Source organism: Triticum dicoccoides, chromosome 5B, assembly GCF_002162155.2.
Source record: "Triticum dicoccoides isolate Atlit2015 ecotype Zavitan chromosome 5B, WEW_v2.0, whole genome shotgun sequence".
Taxonomy (NCBI): domain Eukaryota; kingdom Viridiplantae; phylum Streptophyta; class Magnoliopsida; order Poales; family Poaceae; genus Triticum; species Triticum dicoccoides.
Window position 1 is genome coordinate 548,650,961 of NC_041389.1, and position 18,753 is coordinate 548,669,713.

General features: G+C 42.0%; 1 protein-coding gene and 2 pseudogenes across 1 annotated transcript; all 3 read right to left on the reverse strand.

Moving 5' to 3' along the window:
* The window catches only part of LOC119310040, a 4,409-nt pseudogene extending 2,599 nt beyond the window's left edge, over window positions 1-1,810 (reverse strand).
* A 671-nt stretch (window positions 1,811-2,481) lies between these two features.
* LOC119306094 lies at window positions 2,482-6,170 on the reverse strand (annotated as a pseudogene).
* Window positions 6,171-8,074: 1,904 nt separating this feature from the next.
* On the reverse strand, window positions 8,075-11,864 carry LOC119306095 (receptor-like serine/threonine-protein kinase SD1-8). The gene is made up of 7 exons (XM_037582426.1): window positions 10,541-11,864; window positions 10,312-10,413; window positions 9,394-9,587; window positions 9,096-9,303; window positions 8,780-9,017; window positions 8,547-8,697; window positions 8,075-8,410 (listed from the first exon to the last, which is right to left on the reverse strand). Exons 1-7 carry the CDS (start codon window positions 11,862-11,864, stop codon window positions 8,114-8,116), a joined length of 2,514 nt encoding a protein of 837 aa, XP_037438323.1. The 3' UTR covers window positions 8,075-8,113.
* Window positions 11,865-18,753: the final 6,889 nt, after the last annotated feature.

Genomic DNA, 18,753 nt, shown 5'->3' on the forward strand with positions numbered 1-18,753 from the left:
CGTCCCTCGAAAAAAAAGGCACGCAGCGGAGGTGCTCAAGAGCAGCCACCGGACACCGGCCGCCGCCTCATAGTGCACCCGCCGGCTGCCGCGGCGCCGGCCGCCGGCCATCAGCGCACAAGCACATCAGTGTCTCCCACGTGCACTCTAGACGGCCCACCGGCGACCGGCACACAACTTCCAGCTAGTCCAGGCGGCCACGCACCGGCGACGGCGGCGAGGCGGCTGCCCAGCTGGCCAACTCTTCCTCTGAAGTCATCTGCATCCTTGCAAGCTTCTCAGGTAAATCGATTTGAATCGTCCCTAATTTTATTCCCCTAAATTACACCCAGGTCATCATTGATTAAATCATCCCCCAGATCCCCAATTGGCTAAATCTGCAAGGCATTGTTGTTTTGTTTCAAAAGTGTGATGGATTGGAAAGCTGATTTGTACTCCCCTCCGTCCCATAATATCAAGCTAACATAGCTTGAAAAACGATCTTATATTGTGGGACCAAGGGTCAGAGGGAGTAGTATGGAACTCCAAGCGACTTGCCTGAATCAGGTTGTCAATTGGAAATACTTTTAAGTTGGTCAACTGCATCTTTTTCGTAAGGATGTCAAGTGAACATACCTTTTAATTTTAACCATGCCAGGAAGATGAGTAGGAGAACACTGCTGCCTAAAACTGGCAGTACAATTCTCACTGCATTACCCTTTATCCTTTTACCTATGTATGTAATACATACCAGAAGAGAAAGAAGCATATGAAGATAGATCTAGAAATATGTCGACAAAACCAGTAATAGAAATAGGAAACCATTAGGAGAAAACGAGAAATGAAAAAACCAATAGGAAAATGAGGAAGAAAGTAATATATATTTGGTACCAGCAGTTACGTCCATGCCTGCAAGACGGACATAGAGCGTCTCTCCACCGAGCTCTGTGCCTAACTTCCCAGTGTCAATCAACTCCGCTGCCCATACCAAGCACCTTGCCATGTCACCCTCTGACCTGCTACTGCTCATTTTGGCGTACGCTTACCCCACACAGGAGCAGTTGCGGTTGCACTCAGCTGCGCACTCCTCAGACGTACTCCTACTACTGCCGATGCGCGCAAACCCGTCTGGTGGGCACCCTGACAAGAACCTGCCGCTGGTCCACTCCTTCATGTTTGCCGGAACAAAACCATCTAGGCACTTGCACGTTGGGACTGGTGCTGTTGTCTCGTCGCAATAGCCATATGGGTCACAGTAGCCGTAGCTGCTACATTCAGTGGACGGTCACTGTCCAAGGACCTCCCACGTCGACGACCTATTGCTCCAGCTGTGGTGTTGATAATGGCCCGAGCGAGTTAGCACAAACCTGGTGCGCGGGGCACCGTCAGAGAGGCTGTAGGTCATGTAGATTTCCTTGTCGCCGTCGATGACAGCCAGGTAGACGATGACTTCCGTACTGGTGTTCACCTGCTGGTACCGCCGCTCGGTTTTCACCAGGTAGCCCGTCCACGGGGCGCCGCGGGGTACCGGTCGCGCCCTGTCCCAAAGGAAGAACTGGAGGATAGTGTTGTTAATGAGCTTGGTTTCTCGGTTGGCGACCCATGCCACAGTGAGCTTGGGAATGTCGTTGTACCATATGCCAAGGTGCAGCTTGGCCGGAGTGGAGTTGGAAGGGGCGAAGAACCCCAAAGCAAAGGCATCACCATCGGAGACGATGATCGCGTCCGACAAGAGCGGCTTGCCGAGGACAAGCCGCTCGTCGGATGCACTAAACGGCAGGAAGAGAAGGATCATGACTGTGGTGCAGCAGGTGAGAGCCGGCCAATCCATAGTGCTGTCAGGGGCCAAAATCCTGGTACTAGGATCTGACTAGCTATGCTAAGTTTGTAGCAAACAGAGCTTTGACGGATGCAAGCATATATGATTGAACAATGCAAAGTTTTTGGAATTCTGTTAGCAGTAGGTTGGCTTTGGAGTTGACATTTCAGCTGTCCACGTCCGTGTTGCTACTGACTAGGCAGACTAGTGACTGAAACATTATGCTATACACGGACTAGTGAGTGAAACGTTAAACTTGTCAGGCCTATACACAAATGTACGAGCACGCTAGTCATACCTTACCAAGTTGATCACATGAATAGTTTAAAAAAGATGAGCAGAAAAACTTAGCAGCATAGATTGATGGAGCTAGAATTGGAGCGTACACCCTTCATGGATGCTAATTCGTCAGTCTAATTTAGTATGGAAGTGTGGATATTGCGTATCGCTAAAAGTCTACTCTCTCTGTTCCCAAATATTTGTCTTTCTAGAGATTTCAACAAGTGACTACATACGAAGCAAAATGAGTTAATCGACACTCTAAAACATGTCTACATACATTCATATGTTGTAGTCCATTTGAAATGTCTAGAAAGATAAAAATTTGGCAACGGAGGGAGCAATACTTACGTACATAGATAATGCACCCTAATTTTGTCCGGCAGTCCTGCCATTATTTACAAGTACACACAGAACGAATGTAAGAACACCAACAAGAACACCAACCTAATCACTTGTGTCCAGGTCACCTTCATAGTGTTCGATACAAAATACAGTAACAAACAATTGTTATTTCATCGCCCCTGTATCTCAGAAAGAGTAAAACTGTTGGCGGAAGTCTGGATATTATTTCTCATTTGATCCATTTCAGCACTTCGTAGCGCAAAGTAGGCGGGGCGGTTGGGGGCTGCAAGTGTGGTGCTTCCATTCTCTAGAACGAACACAACAGATGACATGAGCGGTCTATCATCTGGGTTCTCCTGGACACACAACAGTGCTACCTGGACGCAAAGCAAAACTTCGTCTGGTGAAGTATCTATGATACATGAATCTGGTAGTTCATTGGTCTTCTCTTCCTTCCACATATGCCATGACTAAAACAACCAAGAACATCATGTCAGTATTCATTCAAAATTCGATCCAGTTTTAGAAATAACACAGAAGTCTTGTGTGTACTTACATATGCTGTGAGGCTAGGGAATCCCATGGTTTGACTATTGGAGTTTCTCCTTATACCAGTTACAACCTCAAGTAGTAACACGCCGAAACTGTAGACATCAGACTTGGAAGAGAATACGCCTTCCATTGCATACTCAGGAGCCATGTAGCCACTGCTTGATTGTTAAAGTTGTCCAAATTATCTAATGGGAAATGAAATTACTAAAACAGTAATATGAGGTTTTTTTAATGGATACTCACTATGTTCCAACTACACGTTGGGTATTTGCATTTTGCTGGTTGTCAGCAAAGATTCTCGCCATACCAAAGTCCGCTATTTTGGGTTTCATATATGCATCCAACAAAATATTTCCAGCTTTGAGGTCCCTATGAATTATGGTGAACCTTGAGTCTTCGTGAAGATATAGAAGCCCCCTGGCAACCCCTTTGATTATATTGAACCGTGTCATCAAATCCAATGACAGTTTTCTTGAGTCATCTGAAAAGGAAACAATTGTAAGTAAAAAGTGTTTTTGAGTTGTCTTAGGAAATCATGCTTTGTTATTAGAATATGTACCAAAAATGGTAGCATCTAAGCTCTTGTTAGGCAGATACTCGTATATCAAGAGCTTTTCATCTCCCTCACCACAACATCCAAGAAGTCGAACCAAGTTTCTATGTTGCAATTTTGCAATTAGAATTACTTCATTCCTGAATTCTTTTGTTCCTTGTTGAGAATCCTTACTAAGCCTCTTGACTGCGACATCTTGACCACCTAACTGTCCCTAGAGAAATATTGATTTGAGATTTACATATGAGCGAATCACTTCACGGAATCTAGATGAAATAGCAGAAGTTGAATATTAAACAAGCTACCTTGTAAACTTTTCCAAAGCCTCCTTGTCCAATCATACATGCTTCAAAGAAATTATGGGTGGCCAGGGCAATCTCTTCTAATCTTAAGAATGGAAATGCTTGATCGTGTGAAAGGTTTCCTTCCCCAAATTCATCAGAGGTGCTTATACCATCCAATCTTATATTCTTGTGCCTTCTCCATTTTATGTTCTTGCCTGCTCCCCCAATGTTATAGTCATTTCCCTTCTAAGATGCATACCATAGGCTTAAGAAAGAAAGAAAGTTATATTTGATCCTAGGAATTGATGATTTTCATCGCTATTCCCTTCATGAACTCACATAACAAGAGGAAGTAACCGAAAAGGCAAGTTGCCACCATGTCAAAATCACGGGCCGGACAATATGGCTAGCACTTGAGAACATAGAGAACCCTTGAGTCAATAACACCACCATGAGATGACCTCACTTTGTATTTCCAAACCCCATCGACATAGAATATTTAAAAAGAAGTGATTGCTGCATGAAACCACTAAGATCGGCATACTCTACCCTACCATGTACTGCACCTTAGTTGCTAGTAGATACAAGGCTAATGTTACATCCACGATGCCTAAACCGCACACAAACTGACTTCAAAAAATCTCAAGTTTTCCATATTCAAGGGGCTTAGAGGATTTTTGAAACTAGAGGTATATTGTGGTAATAGACGTCAAATTCAAAGTTTATGTTCAAATGAGCATTCTCATAAGGTCATTAGACAGAACTTTTTTTCCAAGGAGATTCAACTAAACGTACCTTCGCATTTTAACCATGCAAGAGAGATGCATATATATGAGTACCAGAACACCACTGCCTAAAACTGACAGCGCAATCCTGACCGCATTAATATTTCTACGTTTACCTGCATCATACATAAATGTACCATAAAAGTGAAATGACCGACAGAAGTACAAGTATGTCATTAGCAAAGACAAAACCAACTGTAGAAATGAGAAAAATAGTAGTAGAAAGCCAGAAAAATTGAAAGTTGTTACCACCTGCTGCATCCATGCCTGCAAGTCGGAGATAGTGTGTCTCGCCGCCTACGCTTATCTTTCCAGTGTCAACCAACTCCCTGGACCATACCATGCACGCCGTTATATCTCCTCCAGACCTGCCGCTACTCACATTGCGGTACACGTACCCCTCGCAGGAGCAGTTGCGGTTGCACTCCGCCCTGCACTCCTCAAATGTACTCTTTCCCCCTCCGATAAGTGAGAGGCTTGTCTGGTGACTTCATCTCCGGCAAGGCCAAGAAGTTGCCGCCGCACCCGTGTAGTTGCTCCTTCCGTCGGCACGCCGCCAAGAATCTGTCACTAGTCCACTCCTCCATGTTTGTTGGCTCGAAGCCATCAAGACACTTGCACCTTGGCACTGGTGCAGCTGTCTCATCGCAGTAGCCATATGAACCACAATAACTGTAGAGATTGCATTCAATAGATGGCCACTTCATAAGGACAACCCACGCTGACAAGTTGCTACTCCAGCTCTTGAGGCAATACTCACCTGGGTAGGTCAGCACTGACCTTGTGAGTGGGGCGCCCTCAGAGAGGCCATATGTGCCGTAGATCTCATCACCATTGTCGACAATGGCTATGTACATGATAAGATCACTAATGTTTATTGTCCCTGCTAACTGGTTTTTGCTAAAGCTAGTCACCTGGATCCCTGTCCATGGGTTGCCACGGGTCACCAAGTTTTCCCCGTCCCGCAGGAATGCTTGGAGGGGTGTGTCTGGGTCGCTACCGTAGGAGAAGCGCCCTGGAGATGGGTCGCCCGGGCCCTTCCAGGATACTAGACGATCCCTAGTGCCGTGTGTGTTGTATTTGATCCGCATCTTCATCCCTGGGAGGAGCGTGTCTGTGCGGTGGTCGAAGCTCTGCCACACTGTGGTGCCATTTGACAAGCGAATGATTAGGTTTCCGGTGTTCAGAAGCACCGCCTTTGGGGTAGACGAGCCTGGGGTAATAGTGCTCACGTTGGCCGTCATCCAGAGGACACGGCCACTATTATTAGCTTCAGTGATAATGAGATTGGAGGCATTGGTGAGTGAGAGAGTCGGTGCAAAGGAAGTGTTGTTGGTGATTGGGGTTTCACGGTTGGCAACCCACACAACTGTGAACTCAGAGATGTTGTTGTACCATATACCAAGGTATAGCTTGGCTGGAGTGGAATTGGAGGGGTTGAAGAAGCCCAAAGAGAACGTGCCACCATCGGAGATGATGGTGTTGCCGGGGACAAGCCGGTCATCCGAAGCGCTCAACGGCAGGAATAGAATGATTAGGGCCGTGATGCAGCAAGTGTGAGCTGGCGAATACATCGATCGACGAGGCAAAAATCTTAGTTACTAAGCTGTAACTAGCTGTAGGCTATATATTGATGCTGCTAAATGGAGAACTTCTTATCGTATGTCACCGAAGGGACATGGAAAAAAGCACTTGTAGCGAACCATGATCTACAAGTAAAAATGTTTCCACAAACGTAGGCAGGCAGCATCCATGAAATTTCAGTTGCGGAAGCAGACTATTGAATAATGTAAAGTTGTGGAATTCACGAAGAGTTGGTTTCAAAGTCTGAGTGCGTTGGAGTTTATAATCCAGCTGTCCATGTTGAAGTTGGAATGCCTCCACCACTGCTGACTAGATAGCCATATTTTTTGCATCTTTTTGCATTATTTTTTCAAAACAACTAAAAGATGCACACCTAATACTTATGTTCTCACACGCGTACTGAAGAGAAGAGTCATGTAGTTTTAAAATTAACGAAGTTACAGTGGATGTATTGCTAGCGACAAGAAAATGCACCCACGACTAAAAGTAAAATTCACATTTAGACAGACAGATCGAGTCAAACTTAAAGAGGTCGATTCATGTCCGTGGTGGCTGAAAAATACAGTTATCATTCTATAACCATGTAACCAATGATTGATTTTCACTAATATAGCTATACTAGTAACAGAGACATTGAGCTATACTGACCCGGCCAGATCATATATGGTCCAGCTCCGACGTGGTCATCAGTGCACCCACAACTTAATTACCTATCTCTTCCCAACTGCTATGCAAGAGACAACCTAACTTGCAGTTATTTATGTAACGTGGTTGATCCATCATTATTTCCCTATCATTTTCTGAGAAGGAAAAAAGATCATTGTTTCCCTATCAAAGACTAGGTTGGAATGCTAGTTTCACTAGTTCGTGTTAGCAAGTAAGAAGCATAATAGCCAAGCCGTAAGAAGAGCGGACTTTTATAGTATTCTGCTGCAAGGATGTGTCTAGATATTTAGTTGGTTGAGCTTAATTAAGTTGAATGATGTCAGCATGATTTTCCTTTTTTCCCTTGCCTTTCCTCCTTTTGCCCTTTATTTATGTTTTCTAGTACATGAATATAATTATCAATTCTCAAGTTGAAGCTAAAAACTAATAAAATACATACATGTACCGATGTACGTCTGACTTTTGATTGTTGGATGTCATCCATCCTTCAAGTGTTCGGTTCACAGTCGAGAAATCAAGTATTGACATCTGGCAGCAGCAGTAGAAATCTGAAAAACAATATACATTATATATACTTCAACTTGAGAATAAGTGTTGCATATATGAGACTTTTGCCTCGTTTCAAAAAATATATATATTATATATACTGGTCAAGCAAATAAGTGTTGCATATATGAGACTGCATCAACTACGGTATTTGGCTCCTACTCCAGATTGATTCTTCAACCGTACATACATGAAGCAGTTGTCACTTCGGATAACATAATTTTCTAGTTACAAACAATTGGGGCGATGAGTTTCCTAGTTACAAAAATATTTTCAAAAGTCGATTTTATTATCAAATCTACCGTCCAAATTTAGTACTGAAGTGTGGATTATGACCTCTAAATATCTAGTACTTACACAGCATGATGCACCCTAATTTTGTCCGACCATCCTGCCATTTTTTTTTCAAGTAAACACAGAACTTATACAAGGACGGCAGACCAGAACGCCACTACACCTGATCACTTGTATCCAGGTCGCTTTCGTGGAGTTGTTTGTTCTCCTAGTCCTAATTTTTGTGCAAGTATCATCATATTTTTTTTAACTGAGACTGCTATATTGAGGCAGAAATGGAATAGAAAACATATTCAGAGATATTGACAATTTGAACAACACATGATACATCACTATTTTGTCTTCTTTAAAAAATGACATCACTATTTTGTGAGCCAGCCAATTTACAACAGTGTTAAGTACATAAAAAAACTACAGAATTATTATTTCATCGCCCCTCTATCTCGGTAAGAGTGAAACTGTTGACAGAAGTCTGAATATTTCTTATTTGATCCAGTTCAGCACTTCTTCGCACAAAGTAGGCAGGGCGGTTGGGGGTTGTAAGTGTGGTACTTCCATTCTCTAGGACGAACACAACAGATGACATGCATGGCCTATCATCTGGGTTCTCTTGGACGCATAGGAGTGCTACATGGACGCAAAGCAAAACTTCGTCTGGTGAAGTATCTATGATGGATGAGTCTGGCAGTTCGTCGGTCTTCTCTTCCTTCCACATATTCCATGACTAAAATAACCAAAAATTTAGTCACTCAAACAAACAAAAAAATGGTTGGAAATTTAGTCACTCAAACAAAAAAATGGTTGGAAATTTTGATCCAACTTTAGAAAAGAAACTTGAGAGAAGTTTTTTGTGCACTCACATAGACTGTGAGGCTGGGGTATCCCATCATTTGACTAATGGAGTTTCTCCTTATACCAGTTACAACCTCCAACAGTAACACGCCGAAGCTATAGACATCAGACTTGGTAGAGAAGACGCCTTCCATTGCATACTCAGGAGCCATGTAACCACTGCATTTAAATTGTCTGAATTATTTAATGGGAGTTGAAATTATAAAAGCATTAATATGAGTTTTTTTCAATGGATACTCACTATGTGCCAACTACACGTTGGGTATTTGCATTTTGTTGGTTATCATCAAAAATTCTCGCCATACCGAAATCTGCTATCTTGGGTTTCATATCTACATCCAACAAAATATTTCCAACTTTGAGGTCCCTATGAATTATGGTTATTCTTGAGTCTTTGTGAAGATATAGAAGCCCCCTGGCCACCCCTTTGATGATATTAAACCGTGTCGCCCAATCCAACGACAACTTTCTTGAGTCATCTAAAAAACAAACAAATGTAAGCAAAAAATATTTTTGAGCTATTTTACAAAATCATGGCTTATTATTAGAATGTCTACCAAAAAGGCTAGAATCTAAGCTCTTGTTAGGTAGATACTCATATATCAAGAGCTTTTCATTTCCCTCGTCACAACATCCAAGAAGTCGGACCAAATTTCTGTGCTGAAGCTTTGCAATTAGAATTACTTCATTCCTGAATTCTTTTGTTCCTTGTTGAGAATCTCTACTTAGCCTCTTGACTGCGACTTCCTGACCACCTAACAGTCCCTAGAGAAAGATATGTTTGAGATTTACGTATGAGAAAAGCACTTGTTCTAATTTAGAAGTAATAACAGGAATTGTGTGTTGAAAAACTACCTTGTAAACTTTTCCAAATCCTCCTTGTCCAATGATGCATGCTTCAGAGAAATTGTGTGTTGCGAGGGCAATTTCTTCTAATCTTACAGATGGAAATTCTTGATCATGAGGAGGATTTTCTTCCCCAAGTTCATGAGTTGTACTCATGCAAACCAATCTTATAATCTTGTACTTTCTCCATTTTTTATTCTTTCCTGCTCCCACACGGTTATTGTCATTTTTCCTCTAATAAGCATACCATAGGCATTAGAAAGAAAAAGTTATATTTGATCCCTTAAATTGTAGATGTTCATTTACATTCCTTTATGATCTTGCATAGAAGAGGAGATAACCCACAAGGCAATTTGCCACCACGTCAAAATCGTAAACCGGACAGTATGGCTATCACTTAACATAGAGAACACAGACCGCATGTTTGAAAAACACACTTGACCTCGCCTCTAATAAATCACACACGCACGCAGACACTATCCTCGAGTTCAAGGCATGGTGACTTGACCTTGCTTTTTTGTTTCCAAACCCGACTAAGCATGAAACCACAATGATTGATGTGTAGAGATTTTAGCACGTGGACTACATCTTAGTTGCTAGTAGATTGCCCGTTATCATTACAATCGATGGTATGATGGCTAAAACGCACACAAAAGCACCTAAATTTTTTATTTGCTCTAGTTTGACATATTCAATGGAGCTTATAGGTTTTTTGAAACAGAGGGTATATTTTGGTAGTAGACGAAGATTTCAAAGTTTATGTAGTCAAATTGAAATTATTTTTACATATTCAAGGGACTTAGATGATTCTTGAAACCAAGGGTATATTGTGGTAATACAAGACAAATTCCATGTTTATATAGTCAAATGACATTCTCATAAGGTCGTCAAATACAACTTTTTGCAAGGAGATGCAACTAAACATACCTTGGCAATTTAACCATGCAAAAGAGATGCAGATGAATATGAGAACAACACTGCCTAAAACTGACAGCACAAACCGGATTGCATTGATCTTTCTCCTTTTACCTGCACCATACATAAATATACGATAAAGAAAAGGAAAAGGACTGATAGTACTAGAAGTATGTTACCAAATCAACAGTAAAATGACAAAACTAGTAGTAGAAGGTGTGGAAATTTTGAAATATGTTACCACCTGCTGCAAGTCGGAGATAGATTGTCTCGCCACCTACGCCAACCTTTCCGGTGTCAACCAACTCCCCAGCCCATACCATGCATGCCATGTCACCTCCTAAACTGCTGCCACTCATGTTGCGGTACATGTACCCCACACAGGAGCAGTTGCGGATGCACTCCGCAGCGCACTCCTCGGACGTACTAATTCCCCCTCCGATGAGTGCGAACTTGTCTGGTGACTTCATCCCCGGCAAGGCCAAGAAGCTACCGCCACACCCGTGCAGTTGCTCCTTCCGCAGGCACCCAGCCAAGAACCTGCCACTGGTCCACTCCAACTTGTTTGCTGGCTCAAAGCCGTGTAGGCAATTACACGTTGGGACTGGCGCCGTTGTCACGTCGCAGTAGCCATAGGGGCCACAGTAAGCATAGCCATTGCATCCAGCGGATGACCACTTCAAAAGAAGAACCCATGCCGATGAGCTGCTGCTCCAGCTCTGCATGAGATATTCGCCGGAGTAGGTCAGCACAGACCTTGTGACCGCGGCGCCATCAGAGAGGCTATATGTGGCATATATCTCACCGTCCTTGTCTACGTAGGCTATGTATATGATAAGATCACTGACGTTCATGCCCCCTGCTAGCTGTTGTTGGCGTACGCTCTCCACTTGATACCCCGTCCATGGGATACCACGGGACACCAAGCTCTCCTTGTCCCAGATGTATGTTTGGAGGGGCGTGTCTGGGTTGCCGCCACAGGAGAAGCGACCAGGCGAGGGGTCACTGGGGCCCTTCCAAGATACCAGACGATCCCCAGTGCCACGCACCCTGTATTTGATCCGGATCTTCATCCCGGGGAGGAGTGTGTCCGTGGGGTTGTCAAAACTCTGCCACAGCGTGGTACCATTAGACGACCGGATGACAAGGTTGCCGGTGTTCATAAGCACCGCTGTTGGGGTAGATGAGCCAATCATAGTGGTCATGTTAGCCGTTGTCCAAAGGACACGGCCACCACTATTACCTTCAGATATAATGAGATTGGAAGTGTTGGTAAGGGAGAGCATCGGTGCAGAGGAAGTGTTATTGGAGACTGGGGTTTCACGGTTGGCAACCCACACAACTGTGAGCTCAGGGATATTGTTGTACCATATGCCAAGGTACAGTTTGGCTGGAGAGGAGTTGGAGGGGTTGAAGAAGCCCAAGGCGAACGCTCCGCCATCAGAGATGATGGTGTTGCCAAGGGCCAGCGGCTTGCCAGGGACAAGCCGGTCGTTGGAAGCACTCAAAGGAAGAAATAGAATGATGAGGGCCGCGGTGCGGCAAGCCAGAGCCAGTGAATCCATCGATGGGTTAGGCTAAAATCTTAGTTACTAAGCCGTACCTAAGCTGTAGGCTATATATCAGTGCTGCTCAATCCAGAAAAGCACTTGCATCGAACCTTCGCTACAAAGTAGAAAATAAATATGGTTTGACGAACGATCAACGACTGTTCTATCACGGAAGCAGATGATTGATAATGCAAAGTTGCAGAATTCTTCAAGGAGTTGGTTTCATAGTATGTGTTGGAGTTAACATTTCAGCTGTCCATGTCGGAGTTGGGATGCCACCATCACTGCTGACTATAGATAGCTAGTTTTTTTTCGTCATCATTACCCACCTCCCACTAGAAGGAAAATCCGTAAAGCAAGACAAAGCCAATGACCGCGGTGGGTGAGATCTTAACATTAAGATACTGATCTTAACATTATGGTCCAGCTCCGGCGCGGTTGGATCACAGGATTTCAAAGTCGTTGGTCAAACCTATAAATGTACATACCAACGAAAAAGGTGCTTCCATTCTCCGACTGAATTTCCTAACGTCTTAATGTGCAAACTGAATATTCTCTTACTCGTCATGTCACAGCTGAAAACATTACACACTAGAAAATGGTGTGATAGCTCCCGGGTGCCCCTCTAAACATATTAAACACTAATACACTATGAATAGTTTCAAGAAAAACTTATCAGCATGAACGATCGATGACTACAAATGGAGTGTAACTAACACACACGTATGCATCTTTTTGTTGAGCTAATCTATGTGTGTTTGTTATAAAGTGTCATTTTACCGAATGTATTTTCTTGTATGGAAGATTGATATAACCTACCTGTCTTCCGCATAGAACTGTAAGAATCAAGTCTGTCCATTGAGTTTCGAGTTTGACTGTCACATGTTCTGCTTCCCAACCTTTTACCTGCTTTTTTCTTCTATCATGCCCAACAACCGCAGTTGATTTCTTCTCTGGGCAGGATGGTTTCTCGTTCTGACATGCACTTGCTGTTGGGAAGCGTGTCATGGTGTTTATGCTTAATTTATCAGCATCTTAGACTAGCAGCTAGCTGCAGAAGAACGCGTGCTCTTCAGTGTTCAGACAAGTCAGCGTGCTTATCTGAACTCAATACGTCGAATGTCACGCCCTAATTTTGTCCGACACTGTGCCATAATATCATAAAGCCGTTTCTTCAAGAAAATACAAAGTTCCATTCTAAGAGTGAGGAAAGTACATCACCACTTACTCAACTCATTGGGATCTATCGATGGTTATATTCTTGGTTAAAGATCATACTTACTACTAAATTGACATAGTAAGCAATGCCAACCAAAAAATAAATAAAAAGATTGGAAGATAAAGACCTCGAAGCAAATGGTGCATGGCTTTTTTGTTTCTTAAAGAGAAATGATTAAAATTATATATATGATTTACCACAATTTTTTATCGCGCTAGTATCTACGTAAGAGTAAGACTGTTGATAGAGTTTTGAATACCAACTCCAATTTCTCTATTTATGTGATTCGTTGTATAAAGTTGGCAGGGCGGTTGGGAGGTGGAAGTGTGGTGCTTCCATTCTCCCAGACAAACACGACCGTTCACATAGCTGGTATGTCATCTGGGTTTTCTTGGACACACACTAGTCACACATGAATGCAAAGTGAAACTTCTCCCGGTGAATAAGTATCCATGATAGATGAGTTGGCCAATTATTCTGCCTTTCCTTCCTTCGACATATTCCATGTCTGGGACAATCAAAAACATGATAGGTATGGTTTTTTGATTAAGTTGCCAAAACAAAAATTTCATAGAAATCTTGATATTATTATAAATTGAAACTTAAGAGAAACCTTGTGTGAACTCACATAAATTGCGAGGCTAGGAACACTCAAGGTCTGATTGTTGGAGTTTCTCCTTATAGCAGTTACGATCTCTAGTAGTAACACGCCAAAGCTGTAGACTTCAGACTTAGTAGACAAGACGCCTTCCCTTCCATTCTCAGGGGCCATATATCCACTAGTTGAAAATTCATATATAAAGGGCCAGCAAATAGAGTTAAATTTGGTCACAAGTTAGCATGAGCTAGTTGTTCACGAGGTTACTCATTATGTTGCATAATGCGGTTGGGTATTTGCATGCTGGTTTCACCAAAGATTCTCACCATACCGAAATCAGCTATCTTGGGTTTCTTATTTGTGTCTAAAAAATATTTCCAGCTTTGAGATCCCTCTCGATTATGGCCAACCTTGAATCTTTGTGAAGATACAAAAGTCACCTTGCAACCACTTTCATTATACTAAACCATTTTAGCCAATGCAATAATATATTCTTAGAGTGATATACAATAATAATGAATATTATAAGAAAAAAAGTTTTTAAGTTTCTTCAAAAACCATGGTGTGTTATAAGAATACGTACCAAAAAAACATAGCACACAAGCTCTTGTTAGGCATATACTTCATATATCAAGAGTTTCCTCACCAAAACACCCAACAAGTCAAAGCAGGTTTCTATGTTGCAATTGGGCAAGTAGAACCACTTCATTACTAAATTCTATTGTGACTTGTTGAGATTCTGCACTTAGTCTCTTCACTGCAACTTCTTGACCACCTAGTATTCCGTATAAAAGTATAATGGTAATCTAATATTTGAGTTTATTAAATGAACAAATTATTTCGCCTGATTTAGAAGAAACTAAATATGTGTACATTGGATGATTTCAAGCCTACCCAATCATGTATGTTTCGGAGAAATAGCAGATTGCAAAGGCAGTTTCTTCTAATATAACAAACATGAATTCTTGACGATGGGATGGTTTTTATCCGACATACACATGTCATCCAATCTAATCTTTTTGTGCTCCCCATTTTATGTTCTTGCCTGCTCCCACATTGTTATAGTTATTTCCCCTCAAATTAGTATACAATAGACATTTTTTCGTAAAGGGTGGATTTTAATGACACAAAATGAAGCATCAAGGGGATACAAACACAATGAGCACACACATCCAACCTTTTCATGATTAGGATGCTCACAATCAACACTAACGTACACAAACAAAATCACGATGGAAAAGAGCAAAGCTCTACCTATGCAGAGGAAAAAGGAAAGGACAAAAACTCAGAAGAGGTCAAAACAACGATCGACGAATTAGAACAACTGTCCTTACCAACCATCTCTTGAAATCATAAAGACAACAAGAAAGGTTCTCAAGTAACAACGCCTCTAGGAAGAGAGTGACTATCAAGCATTATTGTCGCTGGATCCAACCACCAAAGGTCAAATCCTAGGTTTTCACCTTGAAGATAAGGTTCGAGAAAATCCGATCAATGCCTTCAACAAGGAAATGATGAAAAAACAACGCCATTGCCATGTATAACCAATTAGATTCAGACCTTGGGTTTTCACCCCGGTGCTCTAGATCGGCTACTCGAGAAGCACCACCAAAACTAAAGTCATCATGTGTTGTCGCCGACCCTTTCTGCAATCCCAGCAGCTACATGTGTAGCATGGTCCTAATGTGAGGTGCCACGCAAGTGACCATGCCTGTGTAAGAAGACAATCAAACTGTGTAAGTTCCAGTTTCCACCAAAGCTCTGAAATGACGAAGGTCATCGTTGCACATTCGACAAATAATTGCAACGGAGGAAGGTCATCGGCACCACCAAAATTCCAATTTGAGACACTCGGACAGTCCCATATTTCCTCATGCTCCACTGTCCCCATCTGCGGTGGCAAAATTGGTCGACAAGACATACTTGTCATTGCAGTCTGATATGAAGGTCCAAGACTCCGCCTGACCGGAGGACCGCCTAGGACAACGAGACCATCCTACGCCTGAGTGGAGGACCGCCTTATTGAGATGTAGAAGGTTGCCTCTGCCGCCCGCGTACCTACAAATGGGATTGCGGCCACTCGCGCCTCAACACTGAATATTGTCGGCTCGGTCAAAAACACCATGCTACTGTTGCACAGCCATACCATCTACCTCAAGTCATCGCTTATAGATAGCATTTCGCTGCCAAAGGGTACTGGAGCAGAGATCTCTCCACTGTCACCTTCATCAACCAGTGCCGGGATTTAGCAGCGAGGGGAGGGGAGGATGGAGAGATAGGAGATTGTGGCTGTGGGGACGATAAGATAGAAAAAGTTCCATTTGAACCCTATAAATTGTTGCACGTCTGTCACCATGGCAATGATTGGCAATTGATTGAGGATGAGAAGTTGCAACTACTATGATTGTCAAGACGAAACATACCTTTGAATTCCATGGAATATGCATATGAGTACCAGAACAATGCCTCCTAAAATTCGCAACACAATCCTCGTCGCATTGCTCTTTGTCCGTTTACCTTTTTTAATTGGGAGTACTTGCATCAAGCCTTGTGGTTTACATTCAAAAAATGCTTCGATGACTGAGACCTACTTGCTTTTGGAATAATGGCAAATTGCTTCAGAGTATAGTTGAAACTTGAGACAACATGGAGTGTATCGGAGTTGACATTGTGGCTGTCTACGTCTGAGTTGGGATGCCACGGTAACTGTTGACTAGGCTGGCTAGTGACTGAAACATTAAGCTATGCATGGAGTAGTCAGACCTAGATACAATTTATGAGTAAACGGCAATGTGTGCTTCCGCTGTAAATGTCGCTATGCGTAGTTTGGTACTCCCTCCATCCAAAAACAGTGTCGCTGATTTAGTACTAAAGTTGTACCAAATCAGCGATACTTATTTTGGACGGAGGAGTATTTATCTTCCCCATCTAGTGACAGCTTGTACAAGGTTAACAGCAAGAGTAGTTACGAAATAGAGTTGTCGGCTCAATTTGAGGAGTGATTGGATGGAAATCAACCCCAAGCTGTCGGCCAGTGTGATTACTTCCGGTTTACACAAAAAAGCTGCCTAAGAAATCGTGTGATTCATATCAGTCAACGTGCTTCTCATGTTTACACATGATGATGCACCCTAATTCCTTCCGACTATCATGCCCTTTTCTTACAAGTAAACACAAAAGCATTGCAAGAAGAGCAGATAAGAACACCACCACCTAATCACTTGTATCCAATAAAGCCATAAAGGTCACCTTCATCAAAGTGTTTTTCTTCAAAGTCCCTTCTCATTTAAGCAGTATCTTAATATATATATTTTTGTCACAGAGACTGTCATGCAGACCAAAAACGGAAGACGGAACATATTAAAAGATAACGACTACTAGGAAACACATGAAACATCACTATTTTATTTTCTTTTTTACAGAATGTCATCACTATTTTGTTGAGCCATACATTTTACAGTAGTGTTAAATTCACATATTATTCCTTCAAGAGCAGTTCGATGAGTCTAAAAATAGGATTTATTTCATCGCCCCTCTATCTCAGTAAGAGTAAAACTGTTCACGGAAGTTTGAATACCATTTCTGATTTGATCCATTTCGGCACTTCGTCACGCAAAGCAAGCGGGGCGATTGGGGGCTGTAAGTGTGGTGCTTCCGTTCTCTAGGACAAACACCACAGATGACATGAGAGGCCTATCATCAGGGTTTTCCTGGACGCACAATAGTGCTACATGTACACAAAGCAAAACTTCATCTGGTGAAGTATCTATGATGGATGAGTCAGGCAGCTCCTCAGTCTTGTCTTCCTTCCACATATTCCATGACTGAAATAACCAAGAACATCATATCAATATTAAATTTTTGTGTCAAAAATGCTTCAGATATTTGATGCACTTCTGGAAATGAAAGTTAAAGGAAGTCGTGTGTACTCACGTAAACTGTGAGGCTAGGGAATCCCATGGTTTGACTAATGGAGTTTCTCCTTATACCAGTTATAACCTCTAGTAGTAACACGCCGAAACTGTACACGTCGGACTTGGTAGAGAAGACTCCTTACATTGCATACTCAAGAGCCATGTAGCCACTATTTGATCATTTAAATTGTAAGAATGAATTTATTGAAAAATTAATATGAGTTTTTTTACTGGGTACTCACTATGTTCCAACATTGCGTTGGGTATTTTCATTTTCCTCGTTATCACCAAAGATCCTCGCCATACCAAAATCAGCTATCTTGGGTTTCAAATTTGCATCGAGCAAAACATTTCCAGCTTTGAGATCTCTATGAATTATGGTGAAGCTCGAGTCTTCATGAAGATATAGAAGTCCCCTTGCAATCCCTTTGATTATACGGAATCTTGTCGGCCAGTCCAACATCATTTTTCTTGACTCATCTAAGAGAAGAAACAAATGTAATAAAAACGTTTTGAGTTGAATTAGAAATGATGGTTTGTTATTAGAATATGTACCTAAAAGGGTAGCATCTAAGCTCTTATTAGGTAGATACTCGTATATCAAGAGTTTTTCATCTCCCTCACTGCAACATCCAAGAAGTCGAACCAAGTTTCTATGTTGCAACTTGGCAATTAGAACTACTCCATTCCAAAATTCTTTTGTTCCTTGTCGAGAATCTCTACTTAGCCTCTTGATTGCAACTTCTTGACCACCTAACATTCCCTAGAAATGTAATGGGAATCTAAGATTTAAATTTGCTATATGAAAAAATTAGCTCTCATGACTAGAATGAATATTAGGAAAGAGCATAGATTTACCTTGTATACTTTACCAAAACCTCCCTTTCCAATCATGCAGGTTTCAGAGAAATCTTGGGTTGTGAGGGCAATTTCTTCTAGTTTTACGAATGGAAATTCTTGATCATAGGGAGGGTTTTCTTCTTCACATTCATCAGACATACCCATACCATCCAATCTTATCTTATTTTGATTTCTCCAATTTTTGTTCTTTCCTGCTCACATAATGTTAAAAGTCACTTCCCCTCTAATTAGCAGAACACAATAATATAAAAAATAATATAGTTATATTTTACCTCCTATAAAAATTGACGTATGCATAGTTTTCCCTAATTT

Bases quoted from the DNA above. Each gene is read 5' to 3' on its own strand.
- LOC119306095 (XM_037582426.1), bottom strand. From the start codon at position 11,864: ATGGATTCACTGGCTCTGGCTTGCCGCACCGCGGCCCTCATCATTCTA. The intron at 10,414-10,540 runs GTAACATATTTC...TGTATGGTGCAG, and splicing joins TCTCCGACTTGCAGCAGGTG to GTAAAAGGAGAAAGATCAAT. The intron at 9,588-10,311 runs GTATGTTTAGTT...GTGTGGGAGCAG, and splicing joins TGCATGGTTAAATTGCCAAG to GAAAGAATAAAAAATGGAGA.